Source organism: Strigops habroptila, chromosome 17, assembly GCF_004027225.2.
Source record: "Strigops habroptila isolate Jane chromosome 17, bStrHab1.2.pri, whole genome shotgun sequence".
NCBI lineage: Eukaryota > Metazoa > Chordata > Aves > Psittaciformes > Psittacidae > Strigops > Strigops habroptila.
The window spans coordinates 180,165-200,195 of NC_044293.2; the positions used below are offsets into that span (position 1 = coordinate 180,165).

The 20,031-nt window shown below is 54.2% G+C and overlaps 5 protein-coding genes across 7 annotated transcripts; 3 read left to right on the forward strand and 2 right to left on the reverse strand.

Moving 5' to 3' along the window:
* The first annotated feature begins 504 nt into the window (after positions 1-504).
* FOXR1 (forkhead box R1) lies at positions 505-2,778 on the forward strand. Its single transcript, XM_030505223.1, has 5 exons — positions 505-622; positions 986-1,206; positions 1,474-1,742; positions 2,114-2,346; positions 2,703-2,778. The coding sequence occupies exons 1-5, from the start codon at positions 505-507 to the stop codon at positions 2,729-2,731; spliced, it is 870 nt and encodes a 289-aa protein (XP_030361083.1). The 3' UTR covers positions 2,732-2,778.
* A 1,267-nt stretch (positions 2,779-4,045) lies between these two features.
* Positions 4,046-7,433, forward strand: CCDC84 (coiled-coil domain containing 84). Of its 2 annotated transcripts, XM_030505611.1 has the most exons (9): positions 4,056-4,379; positions 4,449-4,614; positions 4,688-4,750; positions 4,919-4,983; positions 5,346-5,451; positions 5,817-5,847; positions 6,222-6,314; positions 6,420-6,552; positions 6,993-7,433. In XM_030505611.1, exons 1-9 carry the CDS (start codon positions 4,075-4,077, stop codon positions 7,036-7,038), a joined length of 1,008 nt encoding a protein of 335 aa, XP_030361471.1. In that variant the 5' UTR covers positions 4,056-4,074; the 3' UTR covers positions 7,039-7,433. The 2 variants fall into 2 exon arrangements, 1 of the variants encoding a protein (XP_030361471.1); XR_003994291.1 differs by having other exon boundaries at positions 4,046-4,614; positions 4,688-4,761; positions 5,817-6,314.
* Positions 7,434-7,993: 560 nt separating this feature from the next.
* RPS25 (ribosomal protein S25) lies at positions 7,994-10,034 on the reverse strand. The gene is made up of 5 exons (XM_030505614.1): positions 9,681-10,034; positions 9,467-9,562; positions 8,882-9,065; positions 8,421-8,522; positions 7,994-8,076 (listed from the first exon to the last, which is right to left on the reverse strand). Exons 1-4 carry the CDS (start codon positions 9,681-9,683, stop codon positions 8,428-8,430), a joined length of 378 nt encoding a protein of 125 aa, XP_030361474.1. The 5' UTR covers positions 9,684-10,034; the 3' UTR covers positions 7,994-8,076; positions 8,421-8,427.
* On the forward strand, positions 9,765-11,481 carry TRAPPC4 (trafficking protein particle complex 4). Its single transcript, XM_030505612.1, has 5 exons — positions 9,765-9,992; positions 10,071-10,245; positions 10,324-10,427; positions 10,520-10,646; positions 11,029-11,481. Exons 1-5 carry the CDS (start codon positions 9,818-9,820, stop codon positions 11,105-11,107), a joined length of 660 nt encoding a protein of 219 aa, XP_030361472.1. The 5' UTR covers positions 9,765-9,817; the 3' UTR covers positions 11,108-11,481.
* Positions 11,482-11,654: 173 nt separating this feature from the next.
* Positions 11,655-19,951, reverse strand: SLC37A4 (solute carrier family 37 member 4). 2 transcript variants are annotated; one of them, XM_030505609.2, is made up of 9 exons: positions 19,254-19,951; positions 18,899-19,131; positions 17,450-17,693; positions 16,212-16,370; positions 15,770-15,855; positions 14,725-14,838; positions 14,392-14,457; positions 13,257-13,395; positions 11,655-12,970 (listed from the first exon to the last, which is right to left on the reverse strand). In XM_030505609.2, exons 1-9 carry the CDS (start codon positions 19,669-19,671, stop codon positions 12,804-12,806), a joined length of 1,626 nt encoding a protein of 541 aa, XP_030361469.1. In that variant the 5' UTR covers positions 19,672-19,951; the 3' UTR covers positions 11,655-12,803. The 2 variants fall into 2 exon arrangements, with proteins under 2 accessions (XP_030361469.1, XP_030361470.1); XM_030505610.1 differs by lacking the exon at positions 14,392-14,457 and having other exon boundaries at positions 19,254-19,538.
* Positions 19,952-20,031: the final 80 nt, after the last annotated feature.

Below are 20,031 nucleotides of genomic sequence, written 5' to 3' on the forward strand. Positions count from 1 at the left end.
CGGGCAAGCAGGGTGACGGAGCTCCCGGTACCCGAGCACTCTGTGTATCCCTCAGAGATCCATCCTGCTTCCAGAGACATTTGAGTTCTCGGACCAGGAAAGTTCATTGCAGAGTGTAGGTAACACTGTGATCTTATCATCAGAGGCAGAAAGAAATGAAACATTAGCCTAGCGAGCACAGGAGTGGCTGATCTATCGAGGCTATAGCAAAGTAAATAGGCAGAAAACAGAGCCTGCATGGTGTCATCTATCCCACTCTCAATCAACTCCCTTATTCCACCAGTATGGATCATTGACTCACTGGAAGGGGCTTTAATAGGTATTTAGAAGTGTGAAACAGAGACCAACCCTTCACCCACCTGTGTGATATCCTTTTTAAAACATGTATAACACTGAGCCAGCTTCCAGAGCACTTTAAGCTCACGGGATCCTTTGTGCCCCCCTCGCAGGTCCTGCTGCACTCAGCACCCAGAGGTACCTTTGGGTACAAGAAAGTACAAGAAAATGTACTTGAGCTTCCAAAACAAGTCATTTTGGGAAAGCCTGCATTTACAACATGGCCTTGAGGACTGGGATATGGCAGAGGAGCTCAAACTCACCAGCACTGAAGAGTTTCTGCAAGGTAAGGACATGGATATAATTACAGCTGTGCCCTCCAAATGCAGCCTTTTGGGTAGATAAACTTGGAAAGAGGGTGAGGGGGGTGAGTTGCACTTTTCTGGCTTCACAGGGGAAAGAGAAGCTAAAAGTTCAGAGCTGAGCACCGTTGTTTGGGCTGGCCGCAGCAGTGCAAGAACACGCAGGCATGCACTCTGTACACAAAACAGGAAAGAAAACACTATTTAGAGGGATTAGAAGGCAACTGGGGACCTTTGCCTTGGGATTTGCATTACATTAGAGCTTCCCCAGGCTGCCTGTGGACAGCAGGTCTAGAAATACTCCTCAGGCAGAACTGGTGGGGTGACCCATCTCCTTCTCCTTTTAGGACAGGGTGTTCAGCCCCATCTGTGGATGTGGGTAAACCCCAGCCTGGCCTGTCCCCTCCCTGGGAGTCCTGGAGCAGACCCGACCAGATCCGAAAGCCTGGTGGCCTCAGTTGCTGGTGCCACAGAAACCTCCTCTCCAAACACATCCTGGGACGACTACTGCTCCAACTTGGACTGCTCCAAGGAGGATGTGCTGTCATCCTCCAGTAAGGCTGGAAAGGTACACAGAAGGGAGCTGCTCGGGCAAGCAGCAACGAGCGGGCTCAGCAGCTTCCGTTCCAGCCGCAGTCAGTCGATGCATGGAGTCCGCCTGACAAACAGGCTCAGAGTGCAAAGTGCAGGGACAGAGGCTGAAATTTAAAGTGTATGAGCTTTCCATAAGCTCTATCTCAGACCCACCCTGCCCCAGAACAAAGCAGCTTATCCCTGTCCCTCATTCCACCCAGGGCTAATAAATCCATGTTCTTTTTCTCCTTCCTCTCCCCAGCTTACGGAGGATGAAGTTACTTCATGTGTGGACATCCCAGTTCCTCAGGAGATGCCGAAAAGTCCCGAAGTCAGGATGATGCTGGTGCCTTGGAAATCCACAGTCCTCAGTCCTCAGAGCATGAAGCTAAAGTGCCCCAGGCAGATGAGTGCCAAAATTGAGGGAGGCTGGCCCCGTCCCCCCCTTAATTACTGCATCCTCATCAGCCTCGCCCTGTGCAACAGCACAGGTGGCAGTCTGACTGTACAGCAGATCTACCACTTCACACGGTACCCACTCTTCTCCCGGCTCCTAGTGCAGAATAAGGGGAAGAGGGATTGTGAGGGGTACAGGAGTCTCTGATCTTCCACTGGGGAGGAGGAATGTGGCAGCCAGGACTCACATTTGGGTCTTAGCTCTGCCTTCAGCTCAAGACGCCGCTGAGAAAACTGCCTCCCCTATTTGGCAACACCCAAACCCATGTCTCCAGAGCTGGGATTTCAGTTTTGTGTCTCCTTAGAAAAACGCAGTGCATGAGTGCACCAGCCAGCCTCCCAGCACAGGGCTTGGGGAGGACCCTCCTCTCCTTCCCTCCATGTATTCTGTTATTTATCACAGAACCTGAGGGCTTCAGCCCAGGACAAATCTTTTCTCTCCACAGGCAGCACTTCCCATTTTTTCAAACGGCCCCAGAGGGCTGGAAAAGCACGATCCGGCACAACCTGTGCTTCAGCAGCTGCTTCAAGAAAAGCACCAGCTTCGCATGTGCCAAGGGAAACCACAAGTCCTGCCTGTGGAAACTGACCCCAGGAGGACACAGAAAGTTTCAGGAGGAAGCACAGGCCCTGACTAAAGAGGCTCTCGACCTGGTGCGCCGAAGCATGAGCAATCCAGGTACGTTTCCAAGGGCAGGAGCCCTGCAAACTGCAGAGCGCATCAGGCTTTACGAGATTCCCGCAATGGGAGCACACCCAAACGACTGCGCAGCCACCAGCACTGCGGGACGCTAGTCTGGGAGATGACACCAGACACTTGGAGATCCCTGTAGAGATGCTCCACAAGCAGGGCTGGCCAAGAACCCAACATAGCGAGACAAGCCAACCAGGCTGCATTCAAACACAGAGCCGTCATCTCAGCACCTGCAATAGCTAGCAGTTTAATACAGGACAGGACTGCAGCTGCATCACCAGTGCCTGAGCAGTTTTTATGCCTCAAGTACCTATCTTAACTTCTCACTCTCTCTTTTGCAGACCTGATGAGCTCTTTGTTTGGTCTATGATTCCTTCCGGCTCCCTGCTTCTGAAAGATGTGCCATGTGTTTTCAACCCAAGCTTATTTTCTGAGGTGCTGCCACAGGCAGCTTCCCAAGACCCACGTGTGGAAATTATGAGCATTGTGACATAAGGACTCAAATTTAGAAGGGGGGGAGAACAAAGATGGCCAATACTTAGTTTCCTTCATTAAGGTGAGTTTCTGCCAGCCACACACATCTCGAGTTGCAGAGGTATTCTGACATGTGGCACCCACTGTGACTCTAACACAAAGTCCTCCATGCGCACTGCTGCCTCTTGCAATGTTCCAGCAGTGCAGAGAACCGAGCTGCAGGAAGAGGTTGATATGTGCCTTAGCAAAGCGCCTCAGGTCAGAGGCACAGAATGCATTAGCTGGCTGGGTGGGGGGAGTCCCTACCATACAGATGTTATTCCAAGCCAGTGCGCTTGCCTGCCCCACTGCAAACCCAGCAAGCAGGGATCCACAGCACTGCTGGGCTGGAGGTTGGCTCCTTTCATCCGTGCGCCCACAGGAGCATGAAGGAACAGACACACTAAAAGGGATTTGATCGAGTCTAAATGCACACACTAGGGTGGCAGCTCCTTCCCTGAGCAGCACACAAACCACCATGCAGGGTGGCTCTGCACTGCTGGGTGCTAATGACACCTGAGCCACTGCAGGAGTGCAGGATGGCTGTCAGTCCCACATGTGACTGCGCAGGTTGTCTGTCTGTCTGCCCTGGATGGCAGCACCAAGGTAACCTTGCGGCTGCAGTTTGATGCTCTCCTTCCACCAGGCCAGGCTAGAACCATAGAATTAACCAGGTTGGAAAAGACTTTCAGGTTCAGCAAGTCCAACTTCTACCCCAAAATTGCCAAGGCCACCACTAAACCATGTCACTAAGGGCCTCATTTTAGGGTTTTCTGAACCCTTCCAGGGACAGTGATCCCACCACTGCCCTGGGCAGCCTGTTCCAGTGCTTGGCTTCCATTTCAGGGAAGAAATTTTCCCTAATATCCAGCCTAAACCTCCCCTAGACCATGAGTATCCCCTGCCCTTACTAAATACAAACCCCAAACACTTCAGTTGCCCTTAGAGGTGCGGACGGGTAGGAAAGCAAAGGCACCAACTGATGGTACACGACAGACGGTGTCACAAGGCGGTTTGGTGAGGGGTCAGCGCGTTTCGGAGATGTAGGAAGCGGCTCCAGAGCACATCTATGCACGAACTATGGGTGCCCACACTAAAACATTGAAGAGGCCTGAAGCCAGGGGAGGTTCCGGACAGGACCGGGGCACCCGGACACGCACACCACGCCCGCGCCTGCGCAGTGCGAGCGCCGGTGCCACCATGGCGGTGCACTACTGCGCGCTGTGCCGCCGCTCCTCCTTCTCCGGCCGCCGGCACCTGTACAGCGCCGCGCACCGGCGGCGGCTGCGGGAGGCGCTGGGCCGGCTGCAGGAGGAGGTGGCAGCGGCGCGGGCGGCGGCAGCGGGCGGGGAGGAGGGCGATGGCGGCGCGGCCGTGCGGCGCTACGACCCGGCGGAGCACGACCGGCGCGTCTGGTGCCCGTGCTGCGGGCGCGGCGTGCGGCGGGACGGGCGGCGGGGGCCGCTGGCGCTGCCGCGGGCCGCGCTCCTCCAGCACCTGGCCGGGTGAGCGGCGGCGGGGCGGGGGGGGGGGGCGGGAGCGGGCGTGCGGGCGGCGCTGACCGGGTCGCGCAGGCCCGAGCACCGCCGGGAGACGGCGCGGTTCTGGCGGGAGCACCGGGCAGAGGCGGCGCTGCGGGAGCAGTGCGTGGTGCCGGCCGAGGAGTACGAGCGCTATGCGCGGGCGCTGGAGCGGGCGGTGGCCGCGCACCAGCGGCGGGAGGAGGAGCGCATCCGTCAGGTACCCTCTGGACCGGCCCCGGCCCTAACCGAGCCCCCGCGCCTGCCTCGCCTCACCCGCTCTCTCCCCGCAGATTGCAGCTGACATCCGGGAGGCCGAGCGCAGGCAGCGGGAGACGGTGTGGGCCGCCCTGCAGGTCGGTGAGCCGTATCCTGCCCTGGCTGCGCCCCGGTGGGACCGGGCACCGGGACACGCACCCCCGCCGGAACCGGGCGCACTCGGGGGGTGGAAATGGGAGGGGGTCGAGGGGGGGGCCTCTACTCAGCACCAGGAATAGTGTTCCTTTTTCCTGAATCGCACTCAGCTCCAAACAGAGCCAGAGCCTCGCGCAGGACCTGCCCCCTATGGCCCCCCAGCAGCACCTGAGAGGTGAGAACCACTTCCCTCCCACGTACCTTGCTTGAGCCATGGCCCTGCCACAGCAGCGGCATTGCTCGCTCACTGCTGCCGTCATCAGCAGGATCTCAAGCTTGCTCAGATCCTTCACAAACTTTTATCTATAGTAAGCACCACAGAGATTCGTCTCCCCTCCACACATGTATAAGCACCGACGGCCACAAAGAACAAGCACAGTGATTAACACTATGGTACCCCTAGAACACTTCTCCTTTCCCTTCTTGCTGCAAAACTTTCCAAACACAGACACAAACTCTGCTCCAGAAGCCTCTGGACAGTCATTGCCCGCCTGGCTGCGGCCGTCACTCGCCTCTCAGGCTGCCTCTGTGTTCCAGGGACACCTCTCATGATGCAGAGCAGCCTGGTCCGAGCAGGATGCAGACAGGACCTGACTTAAACTGGATGGAGCCCAGCCAGGCTTTGACCTTCATCGGCCACCAGGTAGGGGTGACAGGCTAATGAGCACAACTTCAGTTTAACCAGAGGGTTACAGAGAGTGTTACAAAGGAAAACAAGGGGTTGCGATCTCTATCACTGAAAAACACAGCTGTGCAGGTTCAGGCGAGCAAGGAGCTGAGGGTTTCACTCATCCAGCATTAACTCGTGTTTCATTAAGCAAACGTTCTATAACACACCCTGAAAAAACGAATGCTCCTAAAGAAAGCAAAGGAGAGCCTCCCCCTATCTTCCTGCAACAGAACCTGACCCTGGAAGGGAACACACACAGTACTGTTCAATACTGGTCTGTTTAGGAACACTCTTAAAAGCATCAGTTTCTCTTCACTGTTTTCTGTTTCTGTTGACAGGATACAGAAGGGAAAGGGAACGTTCACACAGGTACTCACGCCTGCAACTCGCTCGGCTGGTGCCCTGCTGAAAGCTCTTGGCTTGTCAGCGTCACAGGGGTAACTCAGAGTTACTTTGAAGCAGCCACGGCACAAGCAGGAGGTGCTCGTGCCTTTGCTGATAAGTGACATGCTAGCGGAGAAGAAAAAGGTTCGGTATTTCAAAAACTCAGTTGGCACTGTGTAGAACGTACGGTTTGGGGTATGCTCCGCCACTGCCCAGCAGAGCAAAGCCCCAGGGTTACTTGTCCTTCACTGCTTGCTGGGTGGGGCAAGCTGCAGGGATGAGGGAAAGGAGGATGCTTCTCCCCATTGCAAGTTTAGGATAACTACAGTAGCTAAATACATTTTCTCTGTGACTTCTAGGCGCAAAACCTCCGTGGCTAATGGAGGAGGAGGAGGAAGAGGATGGAAGCAAACAACTAATTGGACCTTCATATGAGGAATTTCTCAAACAAAGTGAGCAGCTTGTGCTTGTTTTAGTTAACCTCACGTTAAAGTTTCCACACTAAAGAACCAAAAGCAATTTGACCAAAAAACTCACTGCATGAAATACTTTTCTAGAAGAGAAGCAGAAGCTGAAGAAGCTGCCCCCCGAGCGTGTGGGTGCCAACTTTGACCATACCTCTCAGACTGGCGACGGCTGGCTCCCTTCCTTCGGGCGCGTGTGGAATCATGGCAGGAGGTGGCAGTCCAGGTGAGCTTCAGGGCAGCACAGACCACTGCAGAGCATGGGGTTTGCTGCCTCCATCCACACAGGCTGCTCATGGAGTGGGCTCTGCGGCGGCAGCAAGTGTTAGAAGGGGTCTCGCTGCATGGGTCACGCCACGCAGCGCTCAGCGCAGGCAGACTGTCGCTCTTATCCCGGAGCAGTGTCAGCTTGGCATGGGGTGAAGCACGGCAGTGGCTGTGGAGGCAGGTGCCTGCCTCGCCTTCCAGACCTGTGTACTTGCCTGCTGGCACCTCTAGTATGTTACAAATCTGTGTTGGCTACCTGGAGAGGCTGCTACCGCTCCGAGAGCAAAACCAGAGCTGCTGTTCTAAAGCTGCGCACTGTCTTACTTGTCCTGGGGGGTGAGGCAGTGTTCGTTACCTTTCTAAAGGCTGCTGCCTTCTGACTTCTATGCTGTCTTTCAGACGTCAATTTAGAACTGAATTGGGGGAAAAGAAGAAAAAAAGATGATCAGGAGAGGAGCAGGGAAGAAAGCAAGCTCTGACTGTTGCGGGATGGTGGACTGTAGGAAGCTGCAGCTTTGTCAGTGCTGCTGTGCAAAGTTCGGATGTGTTTTGTGCCTGGCCACCGTGCAGCACTGCCACTGACAGCAGCTCTCTCAGGGTTGTCACAGCAGATCCAACCCCCTGTGATGGAGAGGCAGCATGGACCTGGGCATCAATTTCTGGTCTTAAGCTACACTGAGGCAGATCCTGCCAGCACAGAAGGCTCCTGCCTATGCTGCATCTTCATTGTCACAAAGCCCAGCTTAAACAAGACGTGGTGCCCGCGTCCTGTGCCAATCTGTAGCATCACATCCCATTAAAGACAATGTTTTGAGAAATAAATTTCTTTTTTTTAAATGACTTGTGTTATCAGAACAACTGAACCTCATTTCAGATGCAGAACCTGCTTGGGAGGGAACTGATACCATGTGCCTGATGTTTTCATTCTCATGTATGCTACTTTCACTCATTCTGCCTCACGTAAAGCACGACTGATTAGTCCTCAGTAGAAGAAAGGAGACCTTTGCTTGGGCAGTTCTTACTTTTAATTTAAATAAAACGCTTATAGCCTTATTTAGAGCTGCTTATCAACACCTCCCTGCTAGACACTAACCCGACAGCTGCTGTTGCCTTGCACAAACATCTGTGAGTACAGCTAGTTTGCAGGGACTTTAAAGAAGTACTGAAAATACCCTGCTAGCACCTTACCCAGCCACAGAACTGGACTTCAATTTTTCTCCAACTACAACTAAATATGGTTTAACATCTCTGGCTGCTGTAGGTGATGCAAAAGTTCCCTTTCACAATACAAAAGCATGTTCACAGGACGTTGCAAACACCGTATAAATGCAAAAACTGGCTGGTAAACACAGCTGTTATCTGTCCCAGAATCCACTATCAGTAATGAAACATACGCATTCTTGAAAAGGCAAGAAAAATTACTTCAATAATTTTATTGTGTGCATCTACATAGGACACATAGCTGACGAGGCCAGTGGGGAACCTGCAAGGCAAGAAATCCTAAATCAGACAAGCAGGTCAAAACACAAAGCAAACAATCTACAAGCTCTGCTCCAACAAGAACACTGCACAGTGCCCTGCAACAGCAGGAGGGAGGGCACACTGATGGGAGAGCACACATGGCTCCACAGGGACAATCACCAACTGTCTTCTGGTTCCAGAAATATTCCAGCAACGCCACCCAGGAAGCCACTTGGAGCACGAGTGACGTCCTCTCAATAGCCAGACACACAGCCCACCCAAAGCAGAGTCTGTCACACAACATGCAGCCACACATTAGCTCCCAACAAAGCACAACTCGGCTCCAAGCCGGAGCCACCACCTCACCTCCTCGCTATGCGTCCTCCCCTGCAGCAGGCGCATCTCCACCTTTCGTGTTCCTGGTGTAGATCACTTGCGCTCGGTGCTTGGACACCAGTTTGATCAAACCTACAAGAAAAGGAAAGTATCTGAGTGCGTGTAGTGGAGGGAGTTGGGGATGTTGTGCTCCCTTCCGAGACTGGCCAACGTGTGAGAGGGAACACCAGCACACCCAATCACACATGTGCTCATATAAGACATTTGCTCAGGTCTAGGGCGGTTCTGTCACCACCCACCCTTCTAGCAGCATTTTCTTAGCATGGCAGCACCAGTGAATGCTGCAGAGCCGCTGCTCCTCACTTTGGAGCACTTGTGGAACACAAGCTAAGGCAGTAGCTTGCCAAAAGCACACCCATTTGTCTATTTCAGATGCAGCACGAGATCTGCCAGGTGAGCAAGGAATATACCCAACAGTTTTGAGCACTTACCTTTGCTGAGCAGCTCCTGGAGGGCAGCCCTCGCCAGGGAGCCTCGAATCTTCAGTCTTTCCGAGACAACTGCAGGCGTGATGAGCTTGTAGTTGGGCACCTCCTTGCACAGTTTGTCATAGGTGGCCTTGTCAAACAGGACAAGGTTGTTCAACTTGTCTCTTACTTTCCCCTTGGACCACTTCTACTTGAAAACAGAAAAACAAACCCTAAGCCATCTTCTAAGCTATAATGAAAGAAAGGGCATACAGCTTTAGGATGCCCCATCAAACAGCTCCACATCGCAACCCAGGTTAAAGGACTAACGGGATGCACAAAATCGTCTTTGTAAACGTAAATGCTGCAGATAACACCTTCAGCATCTCCAACCGATGGGACTAAAGCTCCAAAGAAAACGAGCACACCTTTATTTCCTCAGCTTTACCACTACCACACGCGACTTTGCTGCCAGACGAAGCAGCAGCTCCCCCAACACCCCCCCGGGCAGCGCACCAGCCACCCCCGAGCAACGCGGCCCCAGCACCCTTCGCTCTGCTCGGCCTGTGAGCCCGCCCCGGAGCACGGCGCGGGCCCCCCAGCTCCCACCTTCTTCTTGGCTTTGCCGCCAGACTTATTGACGGGGTCTTTATCCTTTTTGGCGGACTTGCCCGCGTCCTTCTTCTTCTTGTCGTCTTTGGGCGGCTGCGGGGGAGGAAGAGAAGGGCGGCCGGTGAGCGGCGGGCAGCGGGGCGGCGTCTCCAGACTCCCCCCGGCCCCGCGCGTCACCGCCGCCCGCCGCCGCAGCCCGCCCGGCGCTCACCATGCTGCAGCGGGTCTGCTCCACAAGATGTCGGCCGAGAAAGGAAGCGCCTGGCGCGGGGCGCGGGGAAGCCCCGTGCTCGCAGGCGGCTTCCGGGGCACGGCGCGGCACCACCTCCGGGCGGGCGGGGCGGCGCCATGGCGATCTTCAGCGTGTACGTGGTGAACAAGGCCGGCGGGCTCATCTACCAGCTGGACCACTACGCGCCCCGCGCCGACACCGAGAAGACCTTCAGCTTCCCGCTCGACCTCGTCCTGCGCCCGCACGACGAGCGCGTCGTCGTGGCCTTCGGACAGCGCGACGGCATCCGCGGTGCGTCGGCGGCCGGGCGGGCCGGGGGCGCCGCGACGGGCCGGGCTGGGCTGGGCTGACCCCGCGCTGTCCCCGCAGTGGGACATGCCGTGCTCGCCATCAACGGCGCCGAGGTCAACGGGCGCTTCACGGCGGACGGGAAGGACGTGCTGGAGTTCTTGGGCAACCCCGCCAACTACCCGGTGTCCATCCGCTTCGGCCGCCACCGCCTCTCCTCCAACGAGAAGCTGATGCTGGCTTCCATGTTCCACTCGTGAGCTGCGCGGGACGGGACGGGACCGGGGTGGAGGGGCGGGGGCTACGGGGGGCACTGAGGACCCTCTCCCCACAGGCTGTTCGCCATCGGGTCGCAGCTGTCCCCCGAGATTGGGAGCTCCGGGATCGAGATGCTGGAGACCGACACCTTCAAGCTGCACTGCTTCCAGACGCTGACAGGTACAGCTCAGCCGTGGGCAGCGGCACCGCTCGGCTCGGCCAGGGCTGTCACTGAGCTCTGCCTTCCTCACCTCCTGTCTTTATGGCTCCAGGGATCAAATTCGTGGTTCTTGCTGACCCGAGGCAGGCGGGCATAGACTCCCTTCTCCGCAAGATCTACGAGATTTACTCTGACTTCGCCTTGAAGAATCCTTTCTACTCCCTGGAGATGCCCATCAGGTAGGGAAAAGCCCACTTTTGATAATGCATCTGCAGTCCCTCACCCCTCTCTGCCTGTGCGGTAACAGATGCTGACAGCCCCCGTTTTGTGGCAGAGCAGACCCAGGGGTTGAGGGAAGAGGGAGGACACAGCACATGACTGCAGGTGCTGCTCTACTGGGGAAGTGGGAGGCACTCTTCCTTGGCACAAACCCTGCTGCCGTAACGTCACACTTGAGCCCGTACAAGAAACTTTAACCTTAATTAATGGCCAGGCCAAAGTTTGACAGCAGCAGGTCACGGTGTCATGACTTACATAATCTCTCCTTGAAGAATGTGGAGATCTTGCCTTTGTTAGCCTGTTCTGTAGGTAAAGTCACCCCCTTCTGCTTTTCTGTTGCAGATGCGAGTTGTTTGATCAGAACTTGAAACTTGCTCTGGAAGTGGCAGAGAAAGCTGGACCCTTCGGACCTGGGTCGTAGAGAAAGCCTCGTCTGTTGCACTGACTCTTGTCTTTCCCTGAAGAGTAGGGCCTCTCACAGAGCTCTCTCCTTCATACCAGAGAGTGCATAGCCCCCAAACGTGCCCCACTATCTCGCAAGATACTTGTTTATCACCCAGTTGTGAAATTTACCTTTAACAGATTAGTCAGGACTGTTTACACAGGACCACAGAGGCTTATTCTACTGTGCCCTCGAGTGAAGAAAGAAGGCAAGGCACGGGTCCACAGCATTACTGCAGCTGATGGCTTGCTTTCGTTTCAGAACTGTACATATGTATTTTTTCTGTATAGCTCTAACTTATGGTTTTGCAAAGGGTTTCTATGTAGGAGTAATAAATGTTCCTTGAAGAGGTGGATGGCTGTTTTCTGTTGGCAGGGTGAATTTGCACCAGTAGCACCCTAAGAGGATAAGCAGGTTTGGGTGGTTCTGCCTGCACCGCTCTCCCTAAGACAACCAGAGCCCTGGTGACACCGCTCCATTTTTATTTCACATAATAGAAGATCAGAGAATTAAGTACAAAATGTAATTCACTTCCACTGTTTTAATTAAGGCTGGCTACCTACTCTTGCAACCACGCTGTTCAGCAAAGTACCTGTGTGCACGTTCTTCGTGAGAACTGCCTCTTCCAGAGCCCTAAAGCAGTAAATCCTTTTGGGGAAAGCCAAGAATATTCAACAAAATCCTGGTTAAAAACCTGAGTATTTATTGCAAACAGTGCTGGGCCTGACTGTTGCAGGCTGCCAGTAGTGGCTCTGCTAAGGCTGACTCAGAAGGAGCCCGAGCCCGTGCCCACAGCTGAGAGATGCAGCTTTTGACCAAAACCACCCTAGACTACACCCCGTGTACTGACAAAACACAAGCCAACATTAAAAATGTGTTTTTCCAGAGACCTGGAAAAAACCTGCAGCTGCTGTCACAATAACTGCTGCTGCATGGGTTTTCCAGGCTGATGGGCAGAGTGCTCGCTGCATGCTGCCATGGCAGCAGCTGCTTCCCTTGCAAATCATTAACACTGTACACAGAAATTGCACTGGACAGGATCGGTTCAATAGAAGGAGCTTCTCTAAATGCTCTCCCCTAAAGTGCCAAGGATTTCTTGGAAACGTGCCTGTTTCCAGGTGCTGCGAGAGCCCTGCCGCAGCACCGCACCAGCGTTCCGCTTCTTCGGGGCAAAACACCTCCCTCTCTCCTAACAGCTAATCCTGAGTCAAGCTAAAGCCACACTGCTCTCAAACGAGCCATGAGGCCCAGCTCCAACCACCACCATTCACTGCTGTTGCTGTTCCAGGGCTGAGAGAGAAGCAGAATCGACGAGTTAATGGCCAAGACAAACACAGCAGGGACAAAACTCAATGTGACAGCACCTGAAGCCAGTCATTCAGAGTCCTTTTAGCGGAGGAGCTCGGTCTGCAAAGCCTGCGAGCTTCCCCAGAAGTACTGCGAGGAGGTGCAGCAAAATCATTGCCAGTGTAAACTACCTGAATTATCACATCTTGAGGGAAAAAGTGATCAGCAGCAGGAACCTTGTGCCCTCTGGCAACTGACAGTGAATGAGAAATTGAGATATTTTTATCTAGGTTGCAGAAATAGGTAAACTCACTCCAGTTAAACAAAAATCCGAGCATCATTCCCGTCGGTGAGGGAGCCTCCTTTTCACCTCCTTTTCAGCTTATCCTCAGTCAGCCTTCCTGGGAATCCGGCCCATCTTGGTGCGGATGTTGCGCAGTAAGAAGAAAGCCACCGTGCTGCCAGTGCAGGTGATTTCGGCTACCCAGAAGGCTGTGGCCCAGCTGTAGTGCTTGGCAATGGTACTGAAGGGTAGTCCAGCCAGAAACCCCCCAACTGCAAGGAGAAACAAACAGAAAACCAGCAATGCTTATGCGTCTTGATTTGATCTGCTGATACTTGGTTTTGAACGCTCAGATTTCTCAGGCATGGTTTGAACTTTAAGTGTAAGGCAAAAGCCCGTCAGGCATAGCAAGAAGCATCCCTGAGGCTCCCAGCTCTATTACTTCCACTTCCTGGGTGGCTTCCCACGATCGGGAGCTTGGCACCCAAGAGTGGGCAATACTCCAGCAAGAACACACGTGGGTTTTGTTTGGTTTTCAGGGAAATGGGCACTACTCACCGTTGGCCATGAGAGCCACTATGGCATGGGAGGTGCCACACAGGTTGGCGGGGGCACTTTCGTTGGCAATAACCCCAAACAGGGCGATTGGCCCGTACGAGGAGAACCCGAACACAGCTCCCAGAGTCAGGATCCACAGCTGTGAAAACACATTAAGATCAGAAACAGGATCCTCCTGTGCACCCTCCCGTCAGTCAGCAGCTGCCAACCAACCACAGATGCTACGTGCGGTACGAGCGAGTTTTGACATTTTCAGGCTGGCACTGACTTGCTGGCCTGCTGACAGAAGAGCTCAAGCCTCTGACAGACCCCACATGGTGTTCTTGGCCACCGTGAGCCCCCCTCTCTCCCACAGTTCTGCCTGTACCCTGTGCACACACGACAGGAGCTGTTTTGCAAGAATGAACCAGAACATTGAGGAGAGACAAAATCGCAGCAGAGCTGTGGATCAGATCGCTTTCAAACAATCCTGGAGTCACCAGCTAAAAGCTTTTCTCATTTTAGATGCGAGCAACTGGTCAGAGCATCTTTATTTGCAAGAAGCCACTATCTGATAATCTCTATGTTACTAAACAAACACAAACCAACCCAAGAAACCCTGACAGTTTGAACTTCAGTGTTAGCTCACACTCTGAGAAAACTACCTGGCTCACGTGTGAAAGGACAACAAAGGGTAAGTAACTTGGCCGCCTCAAGGTTAGAGCATGCTTTCTGAACTACAAACACTGTTTCAAGATGCGCAGAAGTAAGTAAATGTCATCTCATTTTCCAGATGGGAAACAGAAACAAAGAGTTAGGAAAACATTTGCAAAAAAGCAAGCAGGAAGGAGTCTGCAGTAGCAGGATAATTCCTTCTGAGCCCACTCGCAGGACTCCTTAACTGGCTGCATTTTAACTGATGAACAAATGTCCTCAGAACCTCTGGAATAAGAACTTGCAAGTTGTATACCCAGACTTTTAGAAGTCAGTTAGTGTAATCAAAAGACTACAAGAAAAGGTTTCTGTTACAAAACTTACAGTAATCTCAGTGCCCTGGTTTTAAGTTTTGTAGTGCTAACCAACCTCCCAGGACAGGAAAAGGGCAGATCAGCAAAAGCAGAAACAGGCAGAAGGAGGAAAAATGCAAGGCAGAAACCTCATACTCCTTTAGGCCTGTAAGGTCAGCTAGAGGTTGCAAGGCTACAGTCCAGAAGTGATTTTCCTGAAGAAGAAAACAAGGAAAGGAGAAAAAAGGTTTCATTCCTCCAGCAATCATGCAGGCAGAGGCAAGTCATGTCTATGCTACAGCAGGTAACACAGGCTACCCAAGCCAACCTTGGCAGAAGCTGCCCAGCCCAGGACAATGGAGGCTGCTTCACTGTGCCACAAGGGAAGCGTGAAGACAACAGGCTCCCTGCCACCAGGCTCCTCGTCGTTAAAGGGGAGGCTGCTCTGACCAGGTACGGTCAGCGGCTCACGTGTGGATTACCTTGGGAGACTCGCTGGTGACCGTGACTCGGAAGAGAAACATGGACACGCACATCCCGGCCATCATGGAAAGCAGGAGCGCGTGCCGGGGGTTCCCATAGCTCGACAGACCCACCTGCAGCACAGGGAAGGAAACAGGGCATAGAAGCTGGAAGGACTCTTGCTTTATACTGGTGGTAACTAACGCCGTCCACACTGCCCGGTCAGACACACAGAACATGAGCCAAAGTGGACCTTTCACAGCAAGGCTTCTTGGTTCAGTTGAAGGGCTGCCCGCAGTCCAACTGTGCTAAACAAGAAGCTCCTAGTGATAAATGATACTTCTGTTATCAACTGCACCCAATTTCCACCCTGAATTTGGCTTCAGATCCCACCACTGGATTTTAATGCAGGTTCCTTTTCAGCCAGAAGACAGCTGTCAACAACCAGATCTCCTTCAACAGGGAAATATGGAGAGCACAGTAAAGCCAACAAATTAAACAGACCAGACATCCTAAAAAAGGGTGTTAAAACACCCTTAAAAAAGGGTGTTTGGCAGCTGTCCCCATGCACCCAGCAGAACTACTATGGGCCTATTTCTCAGTTGTACCAGGCAGCGGCAACACCAGCCTGATTGAGCACCTTCCTGAAGCTGTTGAGATGGGTCGTGTCCCTCCCAACTCACCTCTGCGTGAAGGAAGAGACATGGCTTAATCAAGAATGCTCTGATTTTCAAAAGTCCCACCTCAGAGCAGAGTAGTTTAGATACAGAACTGCTTCCAGAAGAGCAGCTTGGGAAGACAGAAGAAACAAACACAGCACTGAGAGTGGCTGCTTTGTAGCATGAGGCAGCAGCTCCCTACCTCTGCATTCTGGGTATCCTGAATCTCCTGAGCAACATGAACACGGGGAGTGTTCTGCTCCACTACTGGTGTGGGTATTAGAGAAGGGGGAAATCATCTTTAAGCACTCACAAAGGAAGCCAAAACAAACTGTAAAAGTTCTGCAGCAGTTCAAATCGATGCTGTGTTAACTGCCCAGTGCACCTGAGGGTCCAGGTTACTTACTCTTGCTACTGCTCTGTCAGAAAGATATCCAGCAGCAATGCTTCCCACCAGACCCCCAATCTCCAAGGCACTCATGTAGGAACTACCTAGAACGCAGGTGAAGCAAAGGACAGGCCATCAGGTTTGGTCACAAAGCTGCTGCACACTTTAGACTAAGCTCGACCACTGTCAGCTCAGAGCAGCTCTGCTGGACAAGACCCTCCAGCTCATCCTTGTACAGGGATGCCCATCTGCCAGTCCCAGGAGGGCCCTGGCACTGAGGCAGTAACTCCAGCACTGACTTATGTCAGTACCTACATGTACCTAAGCAGACAGTTAGGAGGTAGGTAAGCAAGTCCCTCAGACAGAGATCCCTGTGTCCTTTTCCTGCCCCCATTCAAGCTCTGGGCAACACCACCCAGACTGCAGCCACAGAGCTTAATAACGCAGTTTTGCATCTTACCCACAAGCACGGATTGTCCCCTCTCCTGGATCAGGAAGAGCTGTCCCCAGTCGGTACAGCATGTTTTCACTCCAAAAACAACCAGGTAGCCTGTTGAGAGCACCCAGAGGTACGGCGAGAGCAGCAGCTCTGTCAAAGTGCTGTTGTCACTGGAGGAACCTACAAGGAACATCGGGAGGAGCATTACCAGTGCTTGAGCATTACCACAGCTTGAAGCACATCAGCTCAGCGGCACTACAGACAGATCTGCGAGTGGGATTCATGCACAAGGACATCCTTACAGAGGAGGATATTCATAAAGGGAGATATTCGTAGGTAATGAATGGCTTTACCTCCCCCTTGTTCTGGGTTTGCTGTGATTCCAGAATCTTTTCTGTCAATTTATTCCACATTCATTCAAGATTTCAAAAGAATAATCAAAACACTCCTCCCAGTAACATTCTGTGTTGCGGCTGCCAATAAACCCTCCGCAGAAGTTGCTAGGAAAATTATCTGCTCCTCCAGACTTTGTGCTAATGTTTTCAGCAGTACCTGTGAAAGCCACTACATAGACCCAAACCAAGATGCTGGCTTTCAGGTCTTCCCTTGATTTTTGCTTCAGTATGTGAGGAACGCCTACAAACATAACCCACCCTCCCCAGAAAAGGTTCTGGGGAAGCAATATTGCTTTCTTACACAGAGAGGTCAAGTCTAGCAGCACAGGCATCGCAGGACAGTGAGGAAGATAGGCTGAGTTTCCACTGGCCTCTCAAATCCTACAGCAAACTTGTGTTGCAATTCCCCTCTACCTGTTCTGCTTTCAGAAAAGAGGCATACTCAGTGGTCTGAACAAACATTTACTAACTAGCTGTCCTAGGCTAGGACAGAAAAGCCTGAGCAGAGTCCACCGCAAACCAGCAGTCAAGAGAACTTACACGAGGTGAGGGGAGAGGTGCCTGTCTTATGCCAGCGTGGAGAGGGAGGTCAGGCTTAAGGAAGCACTTCCTGCCGTTACGTTGCTGTAGCCCAGACACAGTCCCCTTCCCATAAGATTATACTTGGGCTTGGTTTAGAACTTCAGCGTTCTAAACTTACCAGAATAAAGCTGCTGAAAACAAGCCCGTGCACGTGCCCACCACACGGTGATTGTGGGAGATGAGAAGGACGGAGGGCTCAGGACACCGGGAGTGACACGCCTGTGCCGGAATACACACCAAAGGCACTGCAGCTGCCCCCTTACAGCGAAGCCTCATGCTCACCTTTCTTCCCTTTCTTGGCTCCTTCATCAATGTTGGGCAGCCCAACATCCGACGGCTCATTTTTAATCAGGACAAGGCAAACGAAAGAGACAACCACGCAGATGAAGCCGGAGCAGGACAGAGTCACGCGCCAATCGTAGTTCAGAGATGCAAGAGCAGCGACAACGGGGCCTAAGCCTCCAGCCAAGTTCATGCTTGTAGACAGGACTGACCACCACGTCCCAAACTGTGATGGCTCAAACCACTGTGCAACAACAAGAAAAGGGCATGAGGTCTGAGGAAGAGAGCAACACCACACCTGAAAATCCGCAGTCGAGGCCCGCTGGGGCACTGCATCTACAAAGGCAGGTAAAGGGAGCGCCCACTGTGCTCTCGCAGTCCTGCAGGGAACTCCACACAGCACCACGGGATCCGCGAGCCAGCTCCAAGGAGTTGCCATTTACAGACCATGAAACTGAGATGTGGTCCGGGAGAGGCAAACTGGAGAACACAGGGTTCTGCACACCCCCTTGCCAGGAACAGCGTCCTCCTGGAGAGGTCTGCTGGCACGACACCGCACATGGATATGCAGGGAGTCACAGCGTAACTTTAGGACTCCCTGCTAAGAATCAGGCACGATCAGCTCTGCATTGCAACATGCCCTCAGAGCGAGAACCACTGGGGCGGCTGCTGCCAGCAGGAAAACGTCTGAGAGCTACATTCACACACGTCTTCAGACAACACTCTGTCTGTTGTTTCTGTGATTCGAGCCCTTCCTTTGTGTGTCCTTTTCTGGACAGTTCTTTTCTGGCCAGCTAGATGAGCTAGATGCCTTGCAGAAGAGCAGGGCAGTTGTAAATCCTCCCCCCCATCCCGCAAGCACGTGCATTCCTGAATTTTACATCTTTCCAGAGAGGTAAGCACACAGCTGACCTCCCTTCCTTCCAAAGGCGTGAATCAATCTGATCCCAAACACATGCATGAGTTGAAGGCTGAACTCATGCTGTTCCTCCACGTGTTACCCACTTTTCTACCTGGACAGCCTGCGGTTTGCAATTCCCGAGTTCCCCAAGCATGCAGATGGAATTCTGCTCATCGCCCTTTGCCCGGCAGCAAACTGCCACAACAGCGGAGACACAGGCAGACCTCTGCCTTCATGCTGGATTCCCACAATCACATCTCTTACAGTGCAGAAGATCTGCCACCAGGAGACGTGACTTCTCAAACTGAACTAGAGTCAAGGCACCTACATGCACGGGCCAAGCAGCTTTTGGAACTTTTGCCAGAATAACCAGAACCTCATACATGGAAAACTGCTGCGCAGGCAGAAGGCGGCTCAGCCAGGGACTTCCACCTCCTTGGCTGGAAGGAGGCAGGAACAGGCACAGGTTTCTCTGGATCTGGAGCTCACGTTCCCGCACAGACCGGCAGCGGTGAGCAGCTTCCCCACCACCCGCCTCATGCACTCACCTTCCGCAGGATCTTCCCGCAGGGCGGCCAGCCCAGCCCCTGGGCCAGGCCGTTGAGGAACCAGAGCCCCGCGAAGGCCGTGACACTGGAGCTCCAGGAGAAGACCACGTTGACCAAGCCCACCATCAGAAGCCCGGAGGAGAAGAGCCAGCGGGCGCTCGCCCGGTCCGAGAGGACACCGCTGACGAACTTGCTCATGGCGTACGCCGCGGACTGGCTGCTGGTGATGAGACCTGCGGCGGGCACAGCCCGGAACGCGCCTCAGCCGGGCGGCACGGCGGCGGCCCGCCCGTGAGAGCCCGTTACAGCGAGCAGCGAGGCCGGGACGGGGGGGAGCGCGGGGACTGGCACTCACCCAGCTCGTCCTTCCCCAGCGGCACCTCGGCCATAACGGCGGGCATGACGAACGAGAAGGTTTTGCGGTTGAAGTAATACAGCGTGTACCCGGCGAACATGGTCGCGAAGATCACGGCGCGGTACCGCCCGTAGCCGCCGGCCGCCATCCCGCCGCGCTGCTCCGCTGCCGGGCAACGGCGGCAGGGGACGGGAGAGGCGAGGCGGCCGCAGCGAGCCCGGGAACGGAGGCAACGGCAGCAACGGCGAGAACGTCCGCGTCCCGCAACGACCTCCCGCCGCCCCGCCCGCCAGCGCGCCGGACCGCGCTCCCATTGGCCGCCCCGCCCCGCGCCCCGCTTCCGGCCCGGCTCCCCGCGCCTCCCATTGGCCAGAACGCACGTCAACCGACCCCGGTCCGTCCTTCCCGCCGCTGCCATTGGCCGCCGCGCCCCGCCCCGCCCGCGGTCCGTTCGCCCCGCGGACCCCGGCCCGTTCCCCAGCACGTACCTCGCAGCCCCGGCACGAAGGACATCGCCCGTAGGAGCCCGGCAGGAACCGTCCCTGTTAGTGTGAGTTGAAAAGGCCGAAATGGAGAACAGCAGCCGGCAGAGCACGGGCACGACCGGGCTCCTGTCGGGGGCTGTGGCGCATGAACCGAGCCCCAAGCGATACACGATGAAGCCATCCCGGGCAGACGAGACACCTCCGAGGAGGTTCGTAACGATGAAACGTGCCCGTGTTGTTCCTGAGCCGCCGCCACGCTCCGCCCCCCCGCCCCTCCCTTCTTCCAGTCCATT

Coding starts and splice junctions, on each gene's coding strand:
- RPS25 (XM_030505614.1), bottom strand. Junction 9,066..9,466: donor GCGGCAAAGCCAAGAAGAAG/GTGGGAGCTGGG, acceptor GTTTTCAAGTAG/AAGTGGTCCAAGGGGAAAGT. Junction 8,523..8,881: donor CCAGGAGCTGCTCAGCAAAG/GTAAGTGCTCAA, acceptor CTTTTCTTGTAG/GTTTGATCAAACTGGTGTCC.
- FOXR1 (XM_030505223.1), top strand. CDS start 505: ATGTACTTGAGCTTCCAAAACAAGTCATTTTGGGAAAGCCTGCATTTA. Junction 1,207..1,473: donor CCTCCAGTAAGGCTGGAAAG/GTACACAGAAGG, acceptor TCCTCTCCCCAG/CTTACGGAGGATGAAGTTAC. Junction 2,347..2,702: donor CCGAAGCATGAGCAATCCAG/GTACGTTTCCAA, acceptor TCTCTTTTGCAG/ACCTGATGAGCTCTTTGTTT.
- CCDC84 (XM_030505611.1), top strand. CDS start 4,075: ATGGCGGTGCACTACTGCGCGCTGTGCCGCCGCTCCTCCTTCTCCGGC. Junction 4,751..4,918: donor CGGTGTGGGCCGCCCTGCAG/GTCGGTGAGCCG, acceptor AATCGCACTCAG/CTCCAAACAGAGCCAGAGCC. Junction 5,452..5,816: donor TGACCTTCATCGGCCACCAG/GTAGGGGTGACA, acceptor TTCTGTTGACAG/GATACAGAAGGGAAAGGGAA.
- TRAPPC4 (XM_030505612.1), top strand. CDS start 9,818: ATGGCGATCTTCAGCGTGTACGTGGTGAACAAGGCCGGCGGGCTCATC. Junction 9,993..10,070: donor ACAGCGCGACGGCATCCGCG/GTGCGTCGGCGG, acceptor CTGTCCCCGCAG/TGGGACATGCCGTGCTCGCC. Junction 10,428..10,519: donor CTGCTTCCAGACGCTGACAG/GTACAGCTCAGC, acceptor TTATGGCTCCAG/GGATCAAATTCGTGGTTCTT.
- SLC37A4 (XM_030505609.2), bottom strand. CDS start 19,671: ATGGCAGCGGCGGGAAGGACGGACCGGGGTCGGTTGACGTGCGTTCTG. Junction 19,132..19,253: donor GCTGGGGAAGGACGAGCTGG/GTGAGTGCCAGT, acceptor TGCCCGCCGCAG/GTCTCATCACCAGCAGCCAG. Junction 13,396..14,391: donor CAGGCCTAAAGGAGTATGAG/GTTTCTGCCTTG, acceptor GTGTTTTCACAG/CTGTGGATCCTGACTCTGGG.